Source organism: Nelusetta ayraudi, unplaced genomic scaffold (genome assembly GCF_046127955.1).
Source record: "Nelusetta ayraudi isolate G7.1 ecotype Tasmania unplaced genomic scaffold, CSIRO-AGI_Nayr_v1 ptg000004l, whole genome shotgun sequence".
Taxonomy (NCBI): domain Eukaryota; kingdom Metazoa; phylum Chordata; class Actinopteri; order Tetraodontiformes; family Monacanthidae; genus Nelusetta; species Nelusetta ayraudi.
The window spans coordinates 4727864-4750695 of record NW_027466054.1 but is presented as its reverse complement, the minus strand read 5'-3'; the positions used below and the strand labels follow the sequence as shown (position 1 = coordinate 4750695).

General features: G+C 41.9%; 1 protein-coding gene across 1 annotated transcript; it reads left to right on the top strand.

Moving 5' to 3' along the window:
* The first annotated feature begins 2976 nt into the window (after nt 1-2976).
* On the top strand, nt 2977-14351 carry LOC142900837 (G-protein coupled receptor 83-like). The gene is made up of 4 exons (XM_076045385.1): nt 2977-3453; nt 4101-4226; nt 10769-10902; nt 13625-14351. The coding sequence occupies exons 1-4, from the start codon at nt 2992-2994 to the stop codon at nt 14349-14351; spliced, it is 1449 nt and encodes a 482-aa protein (XP_075901500.1). The 5' UTR covers nt 2977-2991.
* Nucleotides 14352-22832: the final 8481 nt, after the last annotated feature.

The window sequence follows — 22832 nt, the reverse complement described above, 5'->3', positions numbered from 1 at the left end:
CACCTTGGTCTTATAAAGAGGCCTGAGGTGCTTCCGCAATTTTACTATACAAAGAGGACAATATCACGTTGAGGATTCTTACAGTACGTGCAGTCGTGTCTCCACCTGTGTAACTCAATATTACTAAGCAAGGACTCAGACTGAACGCAATGTACCTCGAGAGCCCCCTCCATCAAATCAGATCAGACTGCCTGTCTGCTGTCCCCACATGCTCGCTGTTCTTCACAGACAGAAGAGTCCGCGCATTCCCCACATTTATTGATGAAGTGAAGGGCACAAGATAAGGAGTGGAAATTTCACAATTCATCTCCTTCAACTCAAAGCCTTAGGGTCTATGAAAATTAATTAGATGATCTCGCAGTGCAGTGACCTTGCCATGAAGTTGAGCGGCTGCCTTCAGTAATGTAAGAGGAGCGACAATGAGGCACTGCGAGACAGAATCATTGTCAGAGCAAAATTGTATAACAAAACAATTGGGAACAATAAAAGAAAAGATGAACTTTATCCCTGCAACTGAACTCAATTTATAAAGCAGTCAACATCCTCAACATCTTGTCTGACTGCATTAACCAGCTGGTCGTATTGTTTATGCCAGTGTTTCCCAACTGGTGGGCTGTGACCCAAAAGTGGGTTGCGAAGCTGTTTTAATAGGGTTGAGGTATTCGTGGACAGTTTCCCCCCTTTTTCTTTCTTTTTTTTTTTGAAAGGGGGGTTTTAAAAGCCGCATACATACATACACATAGAAACTAGAGAAAATTTTGGGCATTTATTTTGCAGGACACACAATTCTATTCAATATTTTTTTTTTCGTAAACATGATACAAAGTAGCGCTTTTATTTTTATGGAATAAATTTGAGTCTCGACTCCGTGTTAAAGAAAAAGAACCATTTGAGAACCACTGGTTTATGCCATGGTGCAGTGACCAAGTATTCGACCATGAACTAGTCAGTCATTATTCACCGGCTCCATAGAAATCTTTATGAAGGAAAGTCCTGCTTTAGGTATGGAAAAACACATCTCTTGAGCACAGAGCACACCACTGCTCTCCAAGAGGTTATCTTCCAGCAGACTCTGTGATTCATCTCGTCGCCTCGCTGCAATATTGACATCCATTTATTTTGCTCCTGTCTGCTATTACTCTGTGGAGCTGCAGACAGGACCGGCAGACATATTCTAGGTCTAAGCCAGCCAAACATGTGGCCCATACTCGTACTTTTCACACAATCCACGATCGATGCACGAGCACTGCGTGTTATTGTTCACTATTGTTTGCGGTTTGTTGTAGTGGAGGGTAATGAGAAGACTGCAGGCTGGTCATTAGTAGCAGTAACACGTCTGTTGCCTGAATACCGACCCGTACCGTACCGAGATGTTACCTAGGGCGCCTGTGGGTAAACGCCCTTGGTTGTTGTTGTTAGGAGTGGTCATCTGCACCTCACGGCCGCTCAGGTTGCAAGGGTGGGGGAGGAGTTTAGAGTTGTGACATCAGCGTTTCCAGAAAATATCGGTTTCGGCGTTTACACAAAGCCGGGTAAGGCGGCGTTTTCAAAAAAAACTTTTGGAAAAAGTGCGGTTTCGGTCTGTGCGGTTTCAGTGAAAACGCTGGCTTCGTGGTAACGCAAATCCGAATCGCATGAATATTTGTGTGTTTTCAGAGAAACTCGTATTCGACCCCCCTGGGGGACCTTTTACACACAATGACTGAATTCTGCTAATAGACGATCCTGTAATTAAAGGTTATATGCCGCATAGCCTGTCCTGCTCGTTCCCTCGACGCTTGTGACATCGTATCCTTAATTATGGTATCACCACATCACCATATTTTCTTTGCTCGCTCTGTGGATGCTCGTTGCTTTGCTTACGAGGTGAGGGAAAGTGGAAGAGCGATGGAGATGAAAGGAGCGCGGGGAGGTCTCTTCGCTTTGGTTTACATGCTGTGCACTGCTGCGCTCTGGGAAGAATCTCTTATTGCCCCTTTAACTTCCCCTTGATCAGGAGCCCATGGCTTTGCTGCTGGAGAATGAAAAAAAAAAAAAACTGCTGGAAATGTGCAGGCCCCAGGATGGTCTCTGTGAAGACCTTTGTGCTTAACATTGATGAGTGTAAACATAATAGTTATTCATTTTAAATGAGTAAGTTACGTTTTTCTATTTGCTTTCATGTAAAATAAATAAATAAATGAATAGGTGACACGGTGGCGCAGTGGTTGGCAAGAAGGTCGTGGGTTCGATTCCGGGCCTGGGACCTTTCTGTGTGGAGTTTGCATGTTCTGCGTGGGTTCTCTCCGGGTTCGCCGGCTTCCTCCCACACTCCAAAAACATGCATGTGAGGTCAATTGAACACTCTAAATTGTTGCTGATGTTTAGAAATTATTTGCGATGAACTGGCGACTTGTCCAGGGTGTCACCCTGCCTTCACCCTATGACAGCTGGGAGAGGCTCCAGCAGACCCCCCATGACCCTGAGCTCAGGAAGAAGCGAGTCTAGAAAATGAATGAATGATAAATAAATAAATATCAATGTTGGCCTGTGACTTTGTCCATGTTTAAATGCTGGCCCACTGTGTGTTTGAGTTTGACACACCTGACTTAAAGCTATTGAACACTGCGTTATTCTCAAGGACGGTGCAACTTCACTGATTATGAGCATTTATTGATTAGTGATGATTGTCGTTTTCTACTTTAGTCGAATGGTCTCTCTCTCTCTCTCTCTCTCTCTCTCTCTCTCTCTCTCTCTCTCTCTCCCTCTCTCTCTCTCTCTCTCCCTCTCCCTCTCCCTCTCTCTCTCTCCCTCTCCCTCTCCCTCTCCCTCTCCCTCTCTCTCTCTCCCTCTCCCTCTCCCTCTCTCGCCCCGGCTTAAAAACAAGCCGCGCGCACCGGAGCCGTGGCGCGCGACTTGTTGCACATCCTCCGCGCGCCTCTCGGCAGCAGGAGCAGCAGCCAAGGAGTCAGAGTGGGATTTCACGCAGCAGCAGCAGCGGCAGCAGCAACAATGATGAAGTGCCTCGGTCTGACCGTGTCCGTGGCGGTGCTGTGGATGTTGTGGTGGCCCGACCTCGGCGGAGCCACCGCGGAGAGGCGGACGCTCACAAACTCCACACTAGTTGAGGAGCACTCGTTCGCCTTGCTGCCGGACGACCCGCTCAACGCGTCGCTCCCGGTGGAGAACCTGAGCTCGGACTTCTCCCTGCCGGACTTTGACGAGGGCATGCTGGCCGACTGGCGCTCGCTGGCCAGCAGGAAGCGCCGCGGCTGGGAGTCGCGGGACGGCGGCGTCAAGGCGCTGCTGGTGGCCGCGTACTCGCTCATCATCGTGGTGTCCCTGTTCGGGAACACGCTGGTGTGCCATGTGGTGGCGAAAAACAAGCGCACCCGCTCCTCCACCAGCCTGTTCATCATGAACCTCGCGGTGGCGGATATCTTCATCACTGTTCTCAACACGCCCTTCACCCTCGTAAGACCCCCCTGCTGTGTGTGTGTGTGTGTGTGTGTGTGTGTGTGTGTGTGTGTGTGTGTGTGAGTGTGTGTGTGTGTGTGTGTGTGTGTGAGAGAGAGAGAGAGAGAGAGAGAGAGAGGACTGTCTTAACACGGAGGGCAACTTTCCCAAGTCTATCTATCTATCTATCTATCTATCTATCTATCTATCTATCTATCACCATTTTATTGTAATTGACACTAAAGATATATTTCCTCAGTTAAATTTAAAGAGCATGTTTTTTGTGCTTTTAAAGTTGCAGCTTTACAACTCTTAAACATGCTGAGAATTTTTAACCCATTGCAAGCCCATAACAATGTCAAGTGGAACTGTCCATGTGACTGTGCGGCAGGGGACCTTAATGATTCGTTAAGTGCATGTGGCTTTACTCTCTCTGTTAAACGACAAATGTGTACGTCCATCCATATGTCAGCTTAGCAGTCTCACAAGGCAGGCACCCATCATGTAACTGCTGCTGTCTGTGCATGATAAATATAACTTTAACCTATGAGTCTGAATGATGGATGTGGGTTTTTCATGAGCCGTGTGTGTGTGTGTGTGTGTGTGTGTGTGTGTGTGTGTGTGTGTGTGTGTGTGTGTGTGTGTGTGTGTGTGTGTTCCCTCAGGTCCGATTTGTGCACAGCACTTGGGTGTTTGGGAGGATCATGTGTCACGTCAGTCGATTTGTGCAGTACTGCTCGCTGCATGTGTCAACTCTCACCCTCACTGCCATCGCTCTGGACCGACGGCAGGTGAGTGATGGGATGCAGCTCGTTAAGAACGCCGTCTTTCGTGTGTTTCCACAAAATGTTTTAAAAATTTTGAAAGCACAGTTTCAAAACCACTTCCTCTAATCTACAGTCTGCGCACTCGCTTGAGGTGGACCACTGCACAGGGTTTTATGGACACAGGTTGGATGAATTCACGATGAAAGCGAACAATCAGGTCAGCTGACCTGTGCCGTTTGTGTCCTCCTGAGTGTTTTCATAACGAGCTGGGAAACACGGCTTTTAGCAGGCACAGATAGATCTGTATGGTGTTGGGGTGGATTGGCTTTTAAGGGATATTTCACTTTCTGGCAAATTTTCATTTCTATGCCATAGACAGAACTCAAATTTTCATATTCATATTCATATATTCAATATTCAGATTTAGTATTTGGATTTTAGCAATTTAAAAATAAAGTCTGGCTGGATAGATAAGGCACTTCAAGTTATTTCATTGTCAGCTTATTTAGATTCCATTCTCATTCCAAAGACCTACTTCTCATACTGAAAGTCAACTTAGTAGTATGGTTTGCGGCTTTAACAATGTTGCAGTCAAAGCTAAAATCTGAACGGCTCGCACACAGTAACATGGACAAAGCCAACCCGCCCTTAAATGTGCAAGTTTTCATTTCTTGTACTTGGTGTGGTAGTTGCCATGCCAGCAACTGAAAATGCATCTTAAAGCTGAAAATGTCATGTAACTTATCGACTGACCCTCAGATATTAGAGGGTCTTTATACTGTATGCCAAGCAATGGACAGATATATGTTTAAAAGGGATTCTAACTTGAAGTTTGAAGTTGAATGATAAAGCAAGCAATGTGAAAACTGTCTTCGGTCTTCACATGAGCCCAAGTAGACGCAAAAATTCACCAAATGTTTGGAAGTGAAATATCCATTTAAGCTACAGTTTAGTTCAAACTTCAGTATCCAAAGGCTTCTCAAACTTTTTGAAAACTTGAAGATAAAGCGTCTATTTCTTATTAACACTGAACTTATTAAATTTCCTATTGTAATAACGACACATGAACTTGAGACATCACCAGTTCACAGTTAAATAAAGAAGCATTTTTTTTTTTATTTCAACGTCAGTTCTTCAGTTATTTTGTATCACCTAGCAACTGTGTATGCAGACTGTCATTAATGGATGTATAAAAACTGAATTTCTGAAGAAGTCATGAAAGGAACAGTTATTTTGCTGCTGCCTAACTCAGAGTCTACTGGAAAAATGACATACAGCTATTTAAAGCTACACGTTTTGTTGTTGTTTGTTGAGACCTTGCACTGTTGCACAGTTGTGTGTTGCTCTAGGCACACATTCCTGCAAAAAGACGGGTCAGAGTGTGGGAGGAAAAGGGCACAAGCAACAGCAGTGATGTGGCCTTTAGAGGACAAGCAAAACTAATTGAAAGAAGTATCAAAGAATAATCACTAAAAGTAGCCAGACTCCAGCCAGACAATGTGTTTTATATGCGCTTTAAATCTCAGATCAACACACACACATCTGTTATATTTAGATGTTATGAACATCTGTTATATTCCATGAGTCAAGCCAAACTTGAACTTGACGGACGACATGAGAACTGTCGTACCTGGACTCAGGAGGAAAACTACTGAACTACTGCTCTGTAGTCCAAAGTTCTCTTTTCAGACAAAAGTAATTCTTACGTCTCATTTTGAAAATCAGAGTCCCTGAGTCTGGGGGACAGTAGACAGTAGTAGACACAAGATCAGTGTGACGGGTCCACACGGACTAGTGATTGAGTCATGTTGCCCCATTCACAGTGCAGAATTACTGTTATGTGTTTCACTGACCATGGTTTTAATGTCCCTGATTGGCTGGCTAACTGGTCTGAACTGAACCCCACCAAGCAAAGAATCCATAGAGTATTGTATAGAGGAAGATTAGATTAGATGAGATTAGATTGAACTTTATTGATCCCAATAGGATTTACAACACGTTTCTGTGTTGATGTCTGGACAGTTGTTTTCTCTCCATTATGTCTTGCAAGGTTCTCAGCCGTCCAGCTCATCGTAGTACTTGAACATTTAGTAGAGGCAATTGAGCTGGATTGCTATCTTGGAGACGTTTCATCTCTCATCTGAACGGCTTCTCGTGGACATTCATTTCAGAACTGAACTGTCTACAACATTACTATCAAACTGATGCTGGTCCTTTTTTTCAAATTTGAAACGATTTTCTGATTCGTTTAAGAATTCTTGGATATAGGAGATTTTTTTCCCTTCTCTGTATTTGACAATGGTACTGACACCTGTTGCTTGTCCATTTGATCCTCTGTGTGGTGTGAACAATGTAGAAGCGCAAAACTATTATTATCATTTTACTTCTGTGAGTAGCTGTTATTTGATATTCACTAGATGAATGAAAAACACCACGCACACTGAACCAGCAGGACAGTTTCTTCAAGGAGCATCTTTCAGTTTTGACTCTAATAAGCCCACTGAGTGTCATTTATTGTTGTAAAGTGACGTTTTAAATTGTTATTGTGCTTTGCTGGTACAGGTCTAGGAATGTAATTTAGAGAACCATAACTTCTTATCTCTAGAAAATAACATTATATCACATTCGTATCCTACCAAAAAACTGAACAGTTTCACCGCAGTTGTCACTCTTTGATCTTGAGAGAAAATATTTATATGCTCATGACACATTTACAAATGTTTACAGTTCTGCCAGACCACTAGGTGGCAATATATGGAGTTAATAAAGATAAATTGGGAAGATGCTGGAGTCAATCCCAGTTGTCTTTGGCAAAGGAGAGGTACACCCTGGTTCTTGGGCTTTGCCATCTTTTAATATTTATTTGATTAATTAATATGATAAGGGAGCATGGTTACAACAGTCAGCCAAACGAATAGCCACCTTTAAAAAAAAAAAAAAAAAAAATGGATATCAATGTATTTGAAAAATGACTGCTGTTAATAATTTTTTGACCTCCCAACTTTACATCTAAACAGTAATTATCAACACAATTAATATCCCCAAGTGCACGAAATGGAATCGAAATAGTAGATTGGACCTGCTTTGGTTGGGATATTTTTTTTAGATACAAAGGTGGTGAGGTCTGAAAATGAGTAATCATCTGGTTGATTAGCAATTCAAATAATTAACAAAACCAAATGTGAGGGCAATTATTCCTCAAATTATTTATTTCACATTTCCTAGTCTAGTCACGCTCCCCTCCTCACCATCTCTAATTGCTCCATTACTCTTTTGGAAAATGTTCACAATTTCCTGCCCTACGTATGTTTTATGAGGTACCCTTTGCATGTTAAGTAGTGAGGTTGTGTCGACATCAAAATAAATAATCATCATATTTATGGCTTTAAATCTACCAAATGCTCAGTGCTGTTTACTCCTAACTTGGAAGTCCAACCCTCAATGTGTGAATTTCAGAGTGAATAGCAGTTTGTCTGTCTCTTCTAGCCCCTTTCCCATTGGCCAAAAAAACAATGGGGAACACTTTAAGAAACAACCAGGATCGACCCGCTAATTTCAGTGGGAAAGCGGCATCTGTGGCCACAAGTGAGCTATTGATTAGTCCACTGTTTGAACTGCCTCCACCTGAAAACAGCTGGCATTGTCTTCTGCATCTGACATCTCTGTAAGATGTTGGAGAAACAGTGATTTAAAAAAATTGTAAGAATCGATTTCATCACATCGCACAGGGATGCCGATTTCAGTACTAACTCGCAGCATTCTTCTGGCATCAATCATAAAGAATTGTTTTTTAAAATATATATATATTTATATATATATAAATATATATATATAAATATATAAATATATATATATATATATATATATATATATATATATATATATATATATATATATATATATACTTTTTTTAAAAAAACAATTCTTTATAAAAGGCATCAATGTAGTCCAAGTTCTTTATTGTGCAGTTAATCTCGTACTAATTTACACAATCTACATTCAGTCTCAGGCAAAGTCAATGAAAGGCTGAACACATTTAGAATCATTAAATAACGTGAAAAGAAAAAAAAAGGAGCCGTCATAATCAGTCAGACGCGTTTGAATCAGAATCAGAATCAGAATAGCCTTTATTGTCACTGTAGCAGAGATACAATGAAATTGCGTGGCAACTCCCTTTGTGCAAATCCATTTTAAAAATATAAGACCGAAAGATAAATAACTATAAAAATACAATATACAAAATACAATACTTAGGTCTCATGTTAATTGTTGCACTTTAACTCTCAGAGAGCTGTTACGAAAACCTATAAGTAGTTCACGCCTTGATTTTTCATTGACCCATACAATTATTATTACTTCGAACTAAACTCAAGTGGGGCGACACGGTGATAGGCTCCAGCAGACCCCCGTGACCCTGAATAGGAGTAAGCGGGTATAGAAGATGAATGAATGAATGAATAAACTCAAGCGCACAGCTGGCTTGAACAGAACCATCCTCCACCAAGACAAAGACCCCGATGCTTCAAACCTTTATTTTACAGTCAGAGAGGATGAGACAATTAGATAAAGGTGTTAAATCCTTGGGGGAAAAAAACAATGTAGTTTGTCTGAATGATGAAAAGCTTTGATTTTACACAGAAATGTTGCTTTTGAGGTTTTTTTTCTTCAAGGATGTTTAGAAATTATTTTTAGTCATACACATAGCCAGTTGTTGGCAAAATGCTCTGTTTGAATTAATCTCTCTTTTTTTAAATTCTTCATCCGCAACAAAAATTATGTAAAGCTGCATTACAAGTATTTTTTAAATGAAGTGCCCATCCATGGTGGTTTACACTGGCAATTTGATAACAATCTGAATTTAATTTCCCCATTGCTGTGTTTTATTGTCTGATGACAGATGATTTTAAACCTGAAGGTCACTGTGGATAATATATTGCTTAATTTCCTGAATGTACATGTGTGTTGCATGATCTCAACCAATTTAGATTAGATTAGATTAGATTAGATTGAACTTTATTGATCCCAAATTACGACACTACACTGTTGCAGCAGTCAAAAAACAATACAAAAAGTGAAAATACAGAAATAAAAATAAACTATGCAGTAGTTACAGTTTACAGTTAAAAGTGGTTAAACTATACAGTAGTTACAAGATATACAATAAAAAATCTATATACAAGAGACATCAGGGGCAGATGTGCAAAAGACAGTCAAAGATGTGCAAAGGCAGGGATAAGCCAGGCTTTAGCAAACCATTTGTGCATTATTTGCCATAGAGTCCAGTTAAAAATTCCAGAATGCTATGTGTCACAGAGGGGGGGAGAGTTGTACAAGGTGATGGCTCTCGGTAGGAGGGATCTTCTGAAGCGATCCTTCAGACAACGCAGCTGCCTCAGTCTTTTGGAGAAGACGCTCCGCTGTCTGTCAAGAGTTTGGTGGAGGGGGTGGTCCTGGTTGTCCATGATGGACAACAGCTTGTTCCGGGTCTTCCTCTCCTGTCTCCTGACTGCAGCCAGTGATGGAGCTGGCTTTCTTGATCAGTTTGTTCAGTCTGCCGGTGTCACTGGCTGAGATGCTGCCACCCCGGCAGGCCACAGAGGAGAAGAGAGTGCTGGCCACAACAGACTGGTAAAAGATCTCCAGCATCTTGCTGCACACAGTTTCCTCAGGAAAGAGAGTCTGCTGCAACCTTTCTTGTACACAGCCGTGCTGTTGGCCCTCCAGTTCAGTTGGTTGTCAATGATCACACCCAGGTATTTGTACTTCTCAACTCCACATTCCTATCCAGGATGCGCTGGGGTTTCAGAGTTTTTCCCTTCCTCCGGAAGTCAATTACCATCTCCTTGGTGATTGTCCCCAGTCCACTCCACAAATCTTTCCACCAGCCCTCTGTACTCCTCCTCCAGTCCACCATTGCTGAAAAGCTGAAAAACAGCTGAAAAACAACAAGGGAAAAATTGAGTTGTGCTTTCTGCACATATCTCGCTGGTTTGCGTCTAAAAAAATCTATCCTGACCCAGCTGTCTGTACCTCTGGCTGCCACCAAGTGTGCGCAGCATGTTTTTGAAAACCTTTCTCCTTGTTCAAAACTGTGCAAAGAGAAAAGCCGAAACAAAATTTTCTCTCAGAGAAATCAATTTCAAGTTTTTAAGCACTGCATCAGTCCAAGCTGAATAATGGTGCAAACAATGTGTCCAAACATTTTCTCTATAGAACTTTAATGTCAAAAATGCATGCCAAGTAACAAAGCAGCAGGCTTTTTTCTTTTTTTTTTTATCTCTTCGCTCTGGAAGACTGAGTGCTACGCTCAAGTTCTTGATGATAAGTTAGTGGTGAAAGACCATACTAATGAATATCACTTAAATGCCACACAACAGCCCACTTATACAATCTCAATAGGTTGATTATTATTCTTATTTTATTTTTACTACATTTAATTTAAAGGTGCCTTTCACAGCAGTTAGGGTCACATTTGCCAAAATATATTGAAATTCTGATGTTATATACCCATGTTGGGTGCAAGTGTGCGTGCATATTTACTATGTGTGTGATCTGCATGTTTTCAGGTGATTTTACACCCTCTGAGGCCTCGCATGTCCCTGTCCCAAGGCGGCATATGGGTGGCTGTAATCTGGATAATGGCCAGCTGCTTCTCCCTGCCTCATGCCATCTATCAGAAGCTCCTGACATTTTCTTACAGGTATTGGCATCGTGAAGGGAACTTGGGGGTTTCTGGCCAGTTCTTTACTGAATCCTTTCAGGTTGGAAATTATGAATGATTGACGTGCACACTGCAGAGAGACCTCTAATAACGCCGTCTGATCTTATGTCCCGGTCAGCGTGTCAGGCAAGTAGATTGCATTAGAATGCGGGCGGCACACCAGGCACTGTGTGGGTGGAAAGGGCACCTTTAAATTTTTGTGCTACTTTCAGTTTAGTGCTTGCGTTCTCAGCACGTTCCCGACACTGTGATGGAAAGCTGTCTCCAATTTTTCAATTTTTCAAGCTACATGCTGCATTCTCAAAGTAGAGGAAACTGGTTGCACAATGGGCCCTCTTGTCCACACCTGCACTTAAGCACTTTGCTATTAGGACCAAAGAGGTCTTTGATATTGTAATAAAGCATTTCTGTTTTTTTGAAAGCTGCTGCAGAATCAAAAAGAGAAGTAACAGCATTATCAATATTGCATTATTAAAATATTATAAGAATTGTTTTAAATAAATAAGGAAAACAGTTGAAATGGATGAATACATTCATTTAAAAAAAAACCTCAGCTTTCCCAGGTGCTTTACTTACACTTGCGGTTTTGAGTCTTTTGTCCTGATTTACGTTATGCATTAAGATTTGACCTCAAAGCTTGTGTACCGATGGAAATTACAGAGAGGTTGTAATAAGCTCCTTGATTAGTCAGAGTCAGGTCTGCTCAAGAGCAAGACGGCTATTCCGGCAACTTCCTTCAGGGAAATTAAAGTTAAATTAAGTTTCCCACCAGCAGCACAGCATCGTGTTTACAGCACAAGAGAGATAGAGAAAAAAAAAAAAAATGAAATAGACCTCACCAGAGAGGACAGCTTCATCCCTGAGCACAGGGTTAGCCTGCCTGGTTGTGCAACAACAATAAAAAGGAATTTTCTTCCACACAACTGCGTCACACTGGATATTTTCTCCCTTTGGAACCGATCCTCTGTAAATCCTAGAGATGATTGTGATTTGGTGAAAATCCCGGTAGATCGGCAGTTTATGAAACACTCGGACCACCAACCAACAACAATGCCACATTCAAAGTCTCTTTATTGATTCACCCTAACAGGCAATTGAACGTTGCACCTGAGAAAGTTGGTGGTGAGTGTAAGTCACTTAAACCTGCAACATAACACAAATCTGTTTCACAGGTTCTGAGTGGCATACTTTTACTTCCTATTCCAAAAACCACACTGATTTTAAATAGCAGCGTCAGTCTTTAAAGTTGAGGACATGTATATATTGATGCAGTATCAGATGGAAATTGCATGTGCACCGCATGGAACATTATGCACTTAGTGAGGGTACAAAGTGCCGACTATAAATAAAAAGCAGAAAGTATGTAAACTGGAGAGCGCGCTGACCTGTTACTTTTGTAAAGTGCTGCACTTATGAATCCTTAGTCTTGGCTGTTTGTGTTCTTAAGGACACACCTCATTAAAAACGAGGCAGGCTCTTTAATGCCAAAGTCTCTTTGGCAAGAGCATAAGTGTGGTCAACTCTCATTTTATATTTTACAGTATCGCATTGCTTCGTACATCCTGCTTCGTACATCCAAGCGAACTTCACCTCTGCATGGGTTCCCTGCAGGTACTACATTTCAAAGACATGCAGGCCTGGCTATTTGAGTGTGAGTGTGAACAATTGACTGCTCTGGCCCTGCGGTAAACTAGCCACTTGTAATTTAGCCTCTGCCTTTTAGTCCAAGATAGCTGTGGTAGGCTTCAGTTTCACTGTGTAGGAGAAGTGGTGATAAAAAATGATGCATGTATGTTTGGCAAAGGTTGAAGTAACCCAATTATTTAGAGTCTATTGCCAATAGTGCTGTGGTTAAAGGTCAAGTGTGGAATATTCAGTTTTTGAGAAGAAACAGCACCAGTAGTAGTTACATTTTAGATTGCAGCGTCTTTGACTCGCTCTACCCCTCCCGTGCTTGCCCGTGAGCTACGGTGGCCTACGCACCCAAAGCTCGATACCTCGTCCACCTTCTTTGTTGGTTTATTTGAAGACATAGGCAGTCACCCTAATTATGAAACAGGCTGTCAGGCAGGCTGGATTGGCCACAACGAGGCTTCCTTAGAGATATGTCAGTGTGAGATGGCACGTTACTGGGAGCAAAACCCTTGCTCTATGTATATTCTTATGTATATGAGAACCTTTCTCTGTATTTATGTGCAGCATATTACATTTTTTACCAATATAAAAATCATAACTCAAGCCAAATATTACACACATGACCTTCAGGACCACCTGTCTTGTTGCTTTTTAATGCCCCTCAACTATTTACAGCACTTTATCAGGTACTTTGAGAGAAAAGAACATTGTTTGGATGGGGACTGGAACAGGGAGAAACAGAATTAAAAAAAAGATAAATGTGACTGTGTGGCCTGGCAATCTGCAAACCATTTGTGATGGCCACTTTGTCAGTGCTCAAACCCTTTGAAGGTGGGATGACCTTTTTCCTTACCGCCTTAATGACTTTAACATTTAGCGTAATCACATCAGTAAAGTATCCCTCGTGGTTAGCGTCACATGATCCCAGTGCAGCTTTAAAAAGCTGAAGCCGCGGTTGCCTAGTCGATTAGCGACACGCCAGGAAAAAAACATTGTCCGCAAAAATATTTTTATTTCACCGCTTTAAAGCTAAAAACTTTCAGCTCATCATTGTGTCTTCCAACAGCAAGGAGAAGGAGCGCAGCCTGTGCGTCCCAGACTTCCCAGAGCCGTCGGACGTCTACTGGCAGTACATCGACCTGCTGACCTTCATACTGCTCTACATGCTGCCCCTGCTCATCATCACCGCCTGCTACACGACGGTGGCGTGCCGGCTGGGCCGCCACAACGCCATCGGCGCCACCACCATGGCCCAGCACGCCAACCAGAGGCGAAAGCGCCGGCGCACGCTGGCCATGTTGCTCCTGGTAGTCGGTGTGTTTGCCGTCTCTTGGTTCCCGCTCAACTGCTACGTGGTGCTGCTGTCCAGCCACGCCATCCACTCCTCCAACGCCCTCTACTTCTGCTTCCACTGGCTGGCCATGAGCTCCACCTGCTACAACCCCTTCATCTACTGCTGCCTCAACCCCACCTTCCGCCAGGAGCTGAGGCTCCTCCTCGACTTCTGCTGGTGGAGGGGGCGAGGCAGGCGGGTGGTGCAGCTGGAGCCGGAGATCCCGCCCGCGGACCGGGTCTGCACCCCGCCCCACCGGGTGGCCTGGCCCGACGAGCAGGACTCCTCCAGGCAGAGGGACGCCCTGTCCCACTGCAGCCTGGCCTCTCAGAGGAGCCAGGCCTTCCCCGGCCACTCACTCCACACCGTGAAGGACTCACACGTGCTCTTCACCACCCGGCCGGCCTCGAATGGAAGAACAAACATCCTCTCGGTTGAGCCCATCGTCACAGTGAGCTGACTCAAGGGGAACCGAGAGTCGAGAGGATTTCCTCGTTTGGGGATTTGAGATGTTTGGGACCAGAAAACTGAGTGAGACTTGAGTTTTACAAGGGAGGCTAACTGCAGGAATCGAAGAGCCACCTTGAATACGATACATACATACAATACATTTTTCTATCTATTTTTTAGATGTGGTTAATGTTGTGTGCAATATTTGGAAATTTTGAGAAGAAACAGCGACATCAAGTTGTTAGATTTTAGTGCTCTTTCACTCACCCTCCCTGTCGCTTGCCAGTGAGCTACAGTGGCCTGCACACACAAACATGGATACCACCTTCTTCTTCATTGTTTTATTTGAGGTTGCAAGCATTCACCCTGAATATGAAATGTGTTGTCAGGTGGACTGGGTTGTCAACACTGTCAGAAATATGGCAGTGCAAGATGACAACTAACAGGGAGCAAGACCCTTATTGCTCGATGTATATTTTTATATATATAAATAAGAACTGTTCTATGGGTAGGGAAACCAAATACATTTTATGGTACTGCGAATAAACACTTTTTTAATGTAATTATGGGAAGTGTATTAAGCTTTTATCAACATAAGGCCATAAATCAGGCCAAATTTACACACTGGACCTTTAAATGCATACTTTGCTTGATGGGCAAATGTGACCTTCTTACAGCAAGAAAGTCACGGGTTCAATCCTGGGCCTGGGACCTTTCTGTGTGGAGTTTGCATGTTGTTCCTGTGTCTGCGTGGGTTCTCTCCAGGTTCTCTGGATTCCTCCCACAGTCCACAAACATGCATGTGAGGCAATTGGGAACTATAAATTGTCTGTAGGTGTGAGTGTGAATGGGTGTCTTTGTCTTGGTCTATGTTTCCCTGCGATGAACTGATGACTTATCTCGGATGTCACCCTGCCTTCACCCCATGACAGGTGGAATAGGCTCCAGCAGACCGCTGCAAGGACTTTATCTACAATGACCTAACCACAAGCAGCTGTATACACGCAGAAAAAGACAAAAGCTGGCGTTTTAAGTCAGCCCGAGTTTCTTCTATAAAGGCCAGAAACCAAAAGTGTGAGGTGAAAGTGCCAGACCAACTCTGTCAACAAAAAAAAAAACTTTAATGGAAGGAAATGTATTATATAGCTCAGCTTTCAGATATTTTCCAGTAAAACCACTCAACCACTTCCATGTCCCATGCATGTAAGAAGGCTTTCAGCGATATCACACTGACGCACGCAGCTCTCAAGTATTTCTGAGGCAAACTTAGAAAGTGTTTTTCCGTTACCCTTCTTTTCAGATTTCATTGCTTCATACAATGGTTATTTTTCAAGGTAACAAATGTGGAAGTGCATAGAAAATGGTACTTGACAGTGAAGGACCACTCCACACATTATGCAGAAAATGTTTTTGTTTTTTTTATAGAATAGAACAGAATAGAATTCAATTTTATTGCCATTGCACATGTCACAAGTACGGAGCAACGAAACGCAGTTTGCATCCATCCAGAAGATACCTCAGGAACAAATTAATCTACAAGTCTAACAAGCACTACAGTCATCATCTTGCAATGCTGCAATGCCTTTATTTTTGTCTAAATACGTCTGGAAATGAAATTTGTTGAATTGTGTCTGTGTGCACCTGTTGGCAGCTGTGGATGCCCCGCTAGTTCTTTTGTCGCGTCGTGTTGTGTTTTCTTGCTTACTTACTGATTAGGAACATTTGATTCTAAAATGAAATTATTGTCTGGAGACACATATTTGGAAAACTCATTTTCTATGTGAAGAGAGAATTCAGGTCAGATTTGTGTAGCAAGAGGGTGTCTCAAAAATGAACTGTCCTGAGATACAAATTTCCAGTGATCTACTCCTGCTGTGTTTCCGTTCAGCCAAACATCATGAGCCAGGAAATCACAATAAAAGTATAAATACTAAACCACACAAATGCTCTGCTCCTGTCTTTGGATTTTTGACGATCACATTTTCGATTCTGATACTCGAAAGGCATGTAAAACATGTGATTATTAGGTTTTTTTAGGGTTTGTTGCAAATCAAATAAATTATTTTTGCACATCTACAAAACATCAAACCTATGTAAAATAGATTTTTTTTAAAGCAAGACGTCTGTGTGCTGCTTAATGTGTTTTGTTTCTTGATACAATAAATGTACAATGTCAATGTCAAGTCGTTTACTCAATGTCAACAATGATGAAAAAAGATATCAAAATATCTATATTGAATAAAAACAAATAACGATTCTCAACTCTTGTTGTTCTTTACCACAATTTCTTAACACACACACACACACACACACACACACACACACACACACACACACACACACACACACACACACACATTTATCAAGTTTAACTTGAGAGATGTGGTTTCATATGTTCAATGCATAATAATGCATAATGTGATCATGTTTTTATGTGTTTTCTTTTTATGTATTTTATATGAGTTGCTAGATACAACAATTTCCCTATGAGGATAAATAAAGTATTTATCTATCAACAAAGACAAACAAAAATCTGCATTCGCAAGCCTACAGACAATTCAATGTTCCTAATTCGCTTTTTGTGTGTGTTTTGGGACTGTGGGAGGAAGCTGGAGTAACCGGAGAGAAGCCACAGAGACACACGTCTTCCATTCCGTGCTTGCCCTTGTTGTGACCCAGCATACTCGATAGACTATACATTTCATGGAGGTTTAATAAAAAACTAACCAAAACATAACATATTTGTATTTAGTAGTTTTATCTTTTATAAAAGAAAAAAAAAAAACATTTGATTGTTGTTCGCTGTTACTTACATTGCGATTTAAAACAGGAATACATTTCATTTCGAAGCCCCGCTGTATGTCATCTGTTGGCGCATTTATTGCGTTTTTATTTTTTTCCCTGGCTGAGTGGGAGTTGAGTGTGTTGTTCATCTGAGAGATCAGGCAGCTTCGGTGAAAAAGCCATTCACAAAAAAAAGTGGATAAAAACAGCAGTGGGTTGTTGGAAAATATATGGGAGTGCAACACACGGCTCTGCCTGGTTTTCCATCGCGCCCTGCGTGTTGCCCCACTTCTCCCGAGCGTTAACCTCGCGTAAACAAACAAGAGAAAAACACAGCGCGAGGTGCTCGATGCCCTGCAGGAATGTGCCAGGCCACCGTCTACGCTGTGAACCTGCACACAGGCACACGAATTGTCCCTGCTGACTGTTACTCATCCTTGTCAGCGGCAGCAGCGGTTGCCACAAGCAGCTGTTTTCATGCATCGGCGGACACGCAGCAGACAACACAGCAAAGTCCTGCGGCTCAGACACTACACGTACATTTCATTTAGATTGTGCAAGTGGCCGAGTCCTACTGAGTTGTAAAGTGCAATGCCAGGCCTTTCGTTCTTGTTTCTATGAAATTGAGTTGGTGATAGAGTTATAGCTTTATAATCATATATCATCAACAGGTAGCTAGTAGAATTAATGCAGAGGCAATTCGTTTTAATAGCTCCTTGCACTAAATGTCATTTTCCTCTCCTGCGTTTCTTTGTGTTTGCTTCTTTTTCTTCACAATTCTGGTCTTTTTTTTTCAACTGAAAGTTGTCTTTTCTTTTTTGTGTAAGGACCTTTATGTGATTCTGGACTTATTTTTGCAAACGATTTCTGCATGTTTCATCCATTTGTTATGGTGTATTATCTTTGTGGTTTTTTTTTTTGTTGCGATGCCTGCCTTAAGACAACGGATGAAATCTGGCAACCGTTCCAACTCTGGCATATTTATCACTCTTTCTTGAGATAAGGGACAAACCAGGTTTGAAAAGTCATTTTTAAAAATTGCACACTGTATTCATTGTTTTTGCCTATATTTGTAGAGAAAATCTTGATTATCTAACCATGGAAAGGAACAGATTCTAAATAAAATCACATTTTATAAAATTAATCATGTTTCAGTTTAGAACTTGATTTTTGTCAACTCCCTCAGACCTACAAAAAAGTATATAATTTCAACTCCCCCCTCCAAGAGGAAACCAAAATCGTGGAATACATTGGAATACTCTTGAGTTACTAGGATATGCCATAAAATATATTGTATCAACTTGAATAGGGGTTTCACACTATTCTAAAAGTCCCCATTTTTAAATATCTGTATCTAGAATATTTGCTTTTAATTTTAGTGTGATAAAACAATTTTCTTAAATAAATAAGACATACGAGGATGCAGAAGAGAATGTCCTTTATTACCTCAACTACACGGATTTAACAAAGAATAAACCTTTTTTTTTTTTTTTACAAAAATCAACAAAAACATACACCTGACGGAGTTGACAGTGAGCTGACGGAGTTGACAACAAAACCCCCACAACATTAGCAATACTAACTAAAAAACATGTTTTTCCAAAGATGCAGAATCCTTTACTATGTTCACAGATAGTATTATATTTGAAAATTTAGAGGTTATAGGCGGATTGTTCAACTCCATCAGCTGTAAAAACTGATGCCAGATTTGTTTTGTACACAGCAGTTAGCTGCATTTTCCTCAATTGCTAGCTGCCCCAACAACCTTGCTAAATGTCCAAATTCAGTTTCCTGCTGCTTTAAATAAATGATCTTAGAGGATCACGGGGGTCTGCTGGAGCCTCTCCCAGCTGTCTTAGGGCGAAGGCAGGGTGACACCCTGGACAAGTCGCCAGTTCATCGCAGGGCCACGTAGAAAAAGACAACCATTCACACCTACGGACAAGTAGATTAGCTAGAGTGTTCAATTGACCTCACATGCATGTTTTTGGACTGCGGGAGGAAGCCGGATAACCTGGCGAGAACCCACACAGACACAGGGAGAACATGCAAACTCCACAGAGAAAGGTCCCAGGCCTGGACCCCGGAATCGAACCCACGACCTTCTTGCTGTGAGGCAGCAGCATTAACCACTGCACCACCGTGTCACCCTGTAGTAGCAGTGCATTCAACAGAGTAAGGTAAAGGTAATGGGGTCCTCAGATATAGCTGACCAGACTATTGCCTAACTTACTGAGGATTGTGGAAAAAGTTGACAGAAAAAAAAAAATTGTTTAAACTGCACTCTATACTTTTTTTTAAATGCATCTATAGCCCTTCTTTTATATTTTAAATATAAATTGCCAAATTTCTAAAGAAAATTTCTTTTTCTTTTTCTTTCTTTCTTTCTTTATTTTTAAGTTTTTTGGGCAGTTCAAGGCGACACGGTGGCGCAGTGGTTAGCGCTGCCGCCTCACAGCAAGAAGGTTGTGAGTTCGATTCTGGGCCTGGGGCCTTTCTGTGTGGAGTTTGCATGTTGCATGTTCTCCCTGTGTCTGCGTGGGTTCTCTCCGGGTTCTCCGGCTTCCTCCCACACTGCAAAAAAATGCATGTGAGGTCAATTGAAGACTCTAAATTGTCCGTAGGTGTGAGTGTGAATGGTTGTTTGTCTCTATGTGGCCCTGCGATGAACTGGCGACTTGTCCAGGGTGTCCCCTGCCTTCGCCCTAAGACAGCTGGGATAGGCTCCAGCAGACCCCCTTGACCCTGACCTTGGGACTAAGCGGGTATGGAAAATGAATGAATGAATGGGCAGTTCAATATTGTGACCTCTTGTGGAGGACAGGTTGAATAACATGGACCTCCCAACTACAGATCAAACAATCAAACAAATTCACACCAAACAAATGAAAAACAAATGAAAAAACTCACATTTCTAAACAAAATTCCTTCAGATTTAACTTTTCCAATATGGAAATCATAATGAGTTTTTCTTTTCTCAAGAATCAGTGTTATAGTGATGCTTTTTGCAGAAATGGTGATTTATGTGGACTGTCCCAATGAAGCGGAGCGAAATATAACTAAATGAAGTAGCGTAAACTTGAGTGAAGTAAAGCAAAGTAGATTACAGCAAAGTATAGTTAAGTAAAGCAAGCTAAAGTAAAGTAAAGTAAGGTGAAGTGAAGTAAAGCCAAGTTATGTTACGTTTGGTAAGGTACACTAAAGTAAAGTGAAGTGAAGTAAATTTATGTTACGTGTGACAGGATACAGTAAGGTGCTGTAAAGTAAAATAATGTATAAAAAAGTACAGCAAAGTACAGCAGAGTAAAGTAAAATTAATTAAAGTAGAGTACATTAAGGTAAAGTGAAGCACAGTAGAGTACAGTGAAGGCATGCTGTGTGTGATACTATCGCCTATAGAACAGAGTGTCGAGCACTGTGGCTGGAGCAGTTCACCAGATAACACAAGGATTGCAACATCACATGATAATCTGTTCTCTGCCCGTCTGACCAGTGACTGACTTGTTGCTGTATAGTTGCTCCTCAGCAGTGAGGACTGCCAGCTCTGAGAATCATTTCCCTTTTTCTCTCGTCTGTTTTGTGAGGTCATACTTGACACACAGCAACAGCAATACATGTATTTATAGCTTACGCATACTTTGGCCAAGTAACCTGACTGCTATTCACTCAGGTACCATCATTATAGATGACGTAGCAACTACGAACGGAGGATCAGGATAGTTTCTAAACTCATTCCAGTTTTGTCACAATTCTGTGCTAAATAAGATAACTTGCTGTGTCAGCAGGGCTGTCACGCTCTGAGTGTTGGTCATTTGTCTACATTTGCTCTGAGCTCTTCAAAGCTGTTTCAAATCTTAAAAAACATGACAGAATATACAGAGAGTTTCAGACTAAGACATCAGATTTGTGTGAATCATAATCATGTGAGTAAGTTGTCATCAATCATGTAAATAAAATTCAGGTTTGGATGATGTTGTACACTGTAATCCTCCACTTGCAATGCAATGACTTACATAAAACATTCAAATTGTCAGTAGGAGTTGGATTTTCGTTTGACAGAGAGCTTGTTGGCTTGGAAAATGCCCCTTTAAAGTTCGAAAAAACAGTGTCCAGGCTCCCAACCAGCAGGAGACTCACTACACGTTTGCTGGTGAATGAAAGGAGCATACAGCCTCCGTGGAGAAAGAAAGTGCACCAGTGGACAGCATCAGCATGAGCCCTAAGGCTACAAAAACACATCAGTCTCAGCCCTCACTCCATCGACATTGATCACTAAATTCCTTTCAAGAGAAGCTAAAACAATTTAATGACTGTGCCACTTACTCGATCTTGCTCATGACTTTGAATGGCCCAAATGTAAACAGTGCAGTGATTAGCAATTTGTTTGTGCCACTCCATAATAGCGGAGTGGTTCACACTTTTCCACTCTGGAACCCAGAGCGAAGTCGTTGCTGAATCTCCCCACAGTGACACCTGTGCCGTGTTAACACATCCACCCATCTGGAAGAAACACCCCGCCGCCGGTACACAGTTGTGTAAAAGGGGGCTCCAATTCTTTTCTTTTCATGATCTGGATAGAAGGTCACACGGATCACAGATGTTGCCGTTGATGGGCTGAATTAATAAAGTTGCTGTCCATGGAAGGCTGTGACAACAATGAGAGCAGAGAGTGAAAGCTTGGTCTGGTTCAATTTAATCCTCTGCAGCACCTTTGGGTCCTGACCTAATCTTTCCCTGTAGTGATGTTCTGCCATGCGTGTGACTCCACCGTCGGCAATGTTTGGATTAAAGTCCAACAGCGGAATCACAGGCCGTTAAATGCAGAAAACCTTTTGTCGCAAGACGGCTGAAAAGCAGCAAACAGAGCACAACTACGACAGAAGTCTCTCCGGGCAGATTAATGGTTTGGGTTTATTTTCCCATCTCCACAAAAATGAGAAAAGACCATCATTAAATCCCATCACTCTGGCAAAGACTGTACGTTAAATTGATGATAGATGGAAAGATGGACCGCAGCCTCCCTTAGATAAGTCCGAAAAGAACACGCTGACCCACCGTGTTAATTCCATGTTGCTCAAATCGTGTTTTCATGCGGAGAGGCCAGAACAGAGGCAAAATGTCATATCAGCATGAGTCAGTTCTTTATTTATACATATAAATATGTAGTCACAGTCTCGAGCTTTAGCACAGAGAGAATGACAGAATGTCACTTTCTATCGCTGGTTGCGGCCAGCAACATGTTAATTAGAGGACTTGCGGTAAGGTGCAGTAATGTAACCCGTTAAAGCTACACCGCAAGCTCTGGCTGTGACACAAACTCTTCTTATTGCTGTCACCAGCAGATGTCTAACACGCTAAGCAGCTGTCCTCCTGCGGATGGGCTGTAGAACAGATGATGACATACAGAATCTCGTGGACCTTATTGATTCTGCAAACGCCACCACTTGCACTCAGAGTTTTTGTTTGACAGGGCTGACAATGCAGCAGCGCACATCACTTCCATGGTAACACCACTCGATCAAACAAGGACTTTATATACGCTGCCAAATTCCATCAACTAAAACATATTTATTATGGTTATGTATAAACTCACTTTGATTGCGGGTCACATCAGTCAAAATGTAAAAGAATGGTGTTGCTGGTGTTACTGTAAAGGTAATTAAACATACTGGAAAAAAATGTATGTATATGTATATATATATATATA

Excerpts from the sequence above, each read along its gene's own strand:
- LOC142900837 (XM_076045385.1), top strand. The coding sequence starts at position 2,992 with ATGATGAAGTGCCTCGGTCTGACCGTGTCCGTGGCGGTGCTGTGGATG. Across the intron at positions 3,454-4,100 it reads TCAACACGCCCTTCACCCTC|GTCCGATTTGTGCACAGCAC; the intron begins GTAAGACCCCCC and ends GTGTTCCCTCAG. Across the intron at positions 10,903-13,624 it reads CTCCTGACATTTTCTTACAG|CAAGGAGAAGGAGCGCAGCC; the intron begins GTATTGGCATCG and ends GTCTTCCAACAG.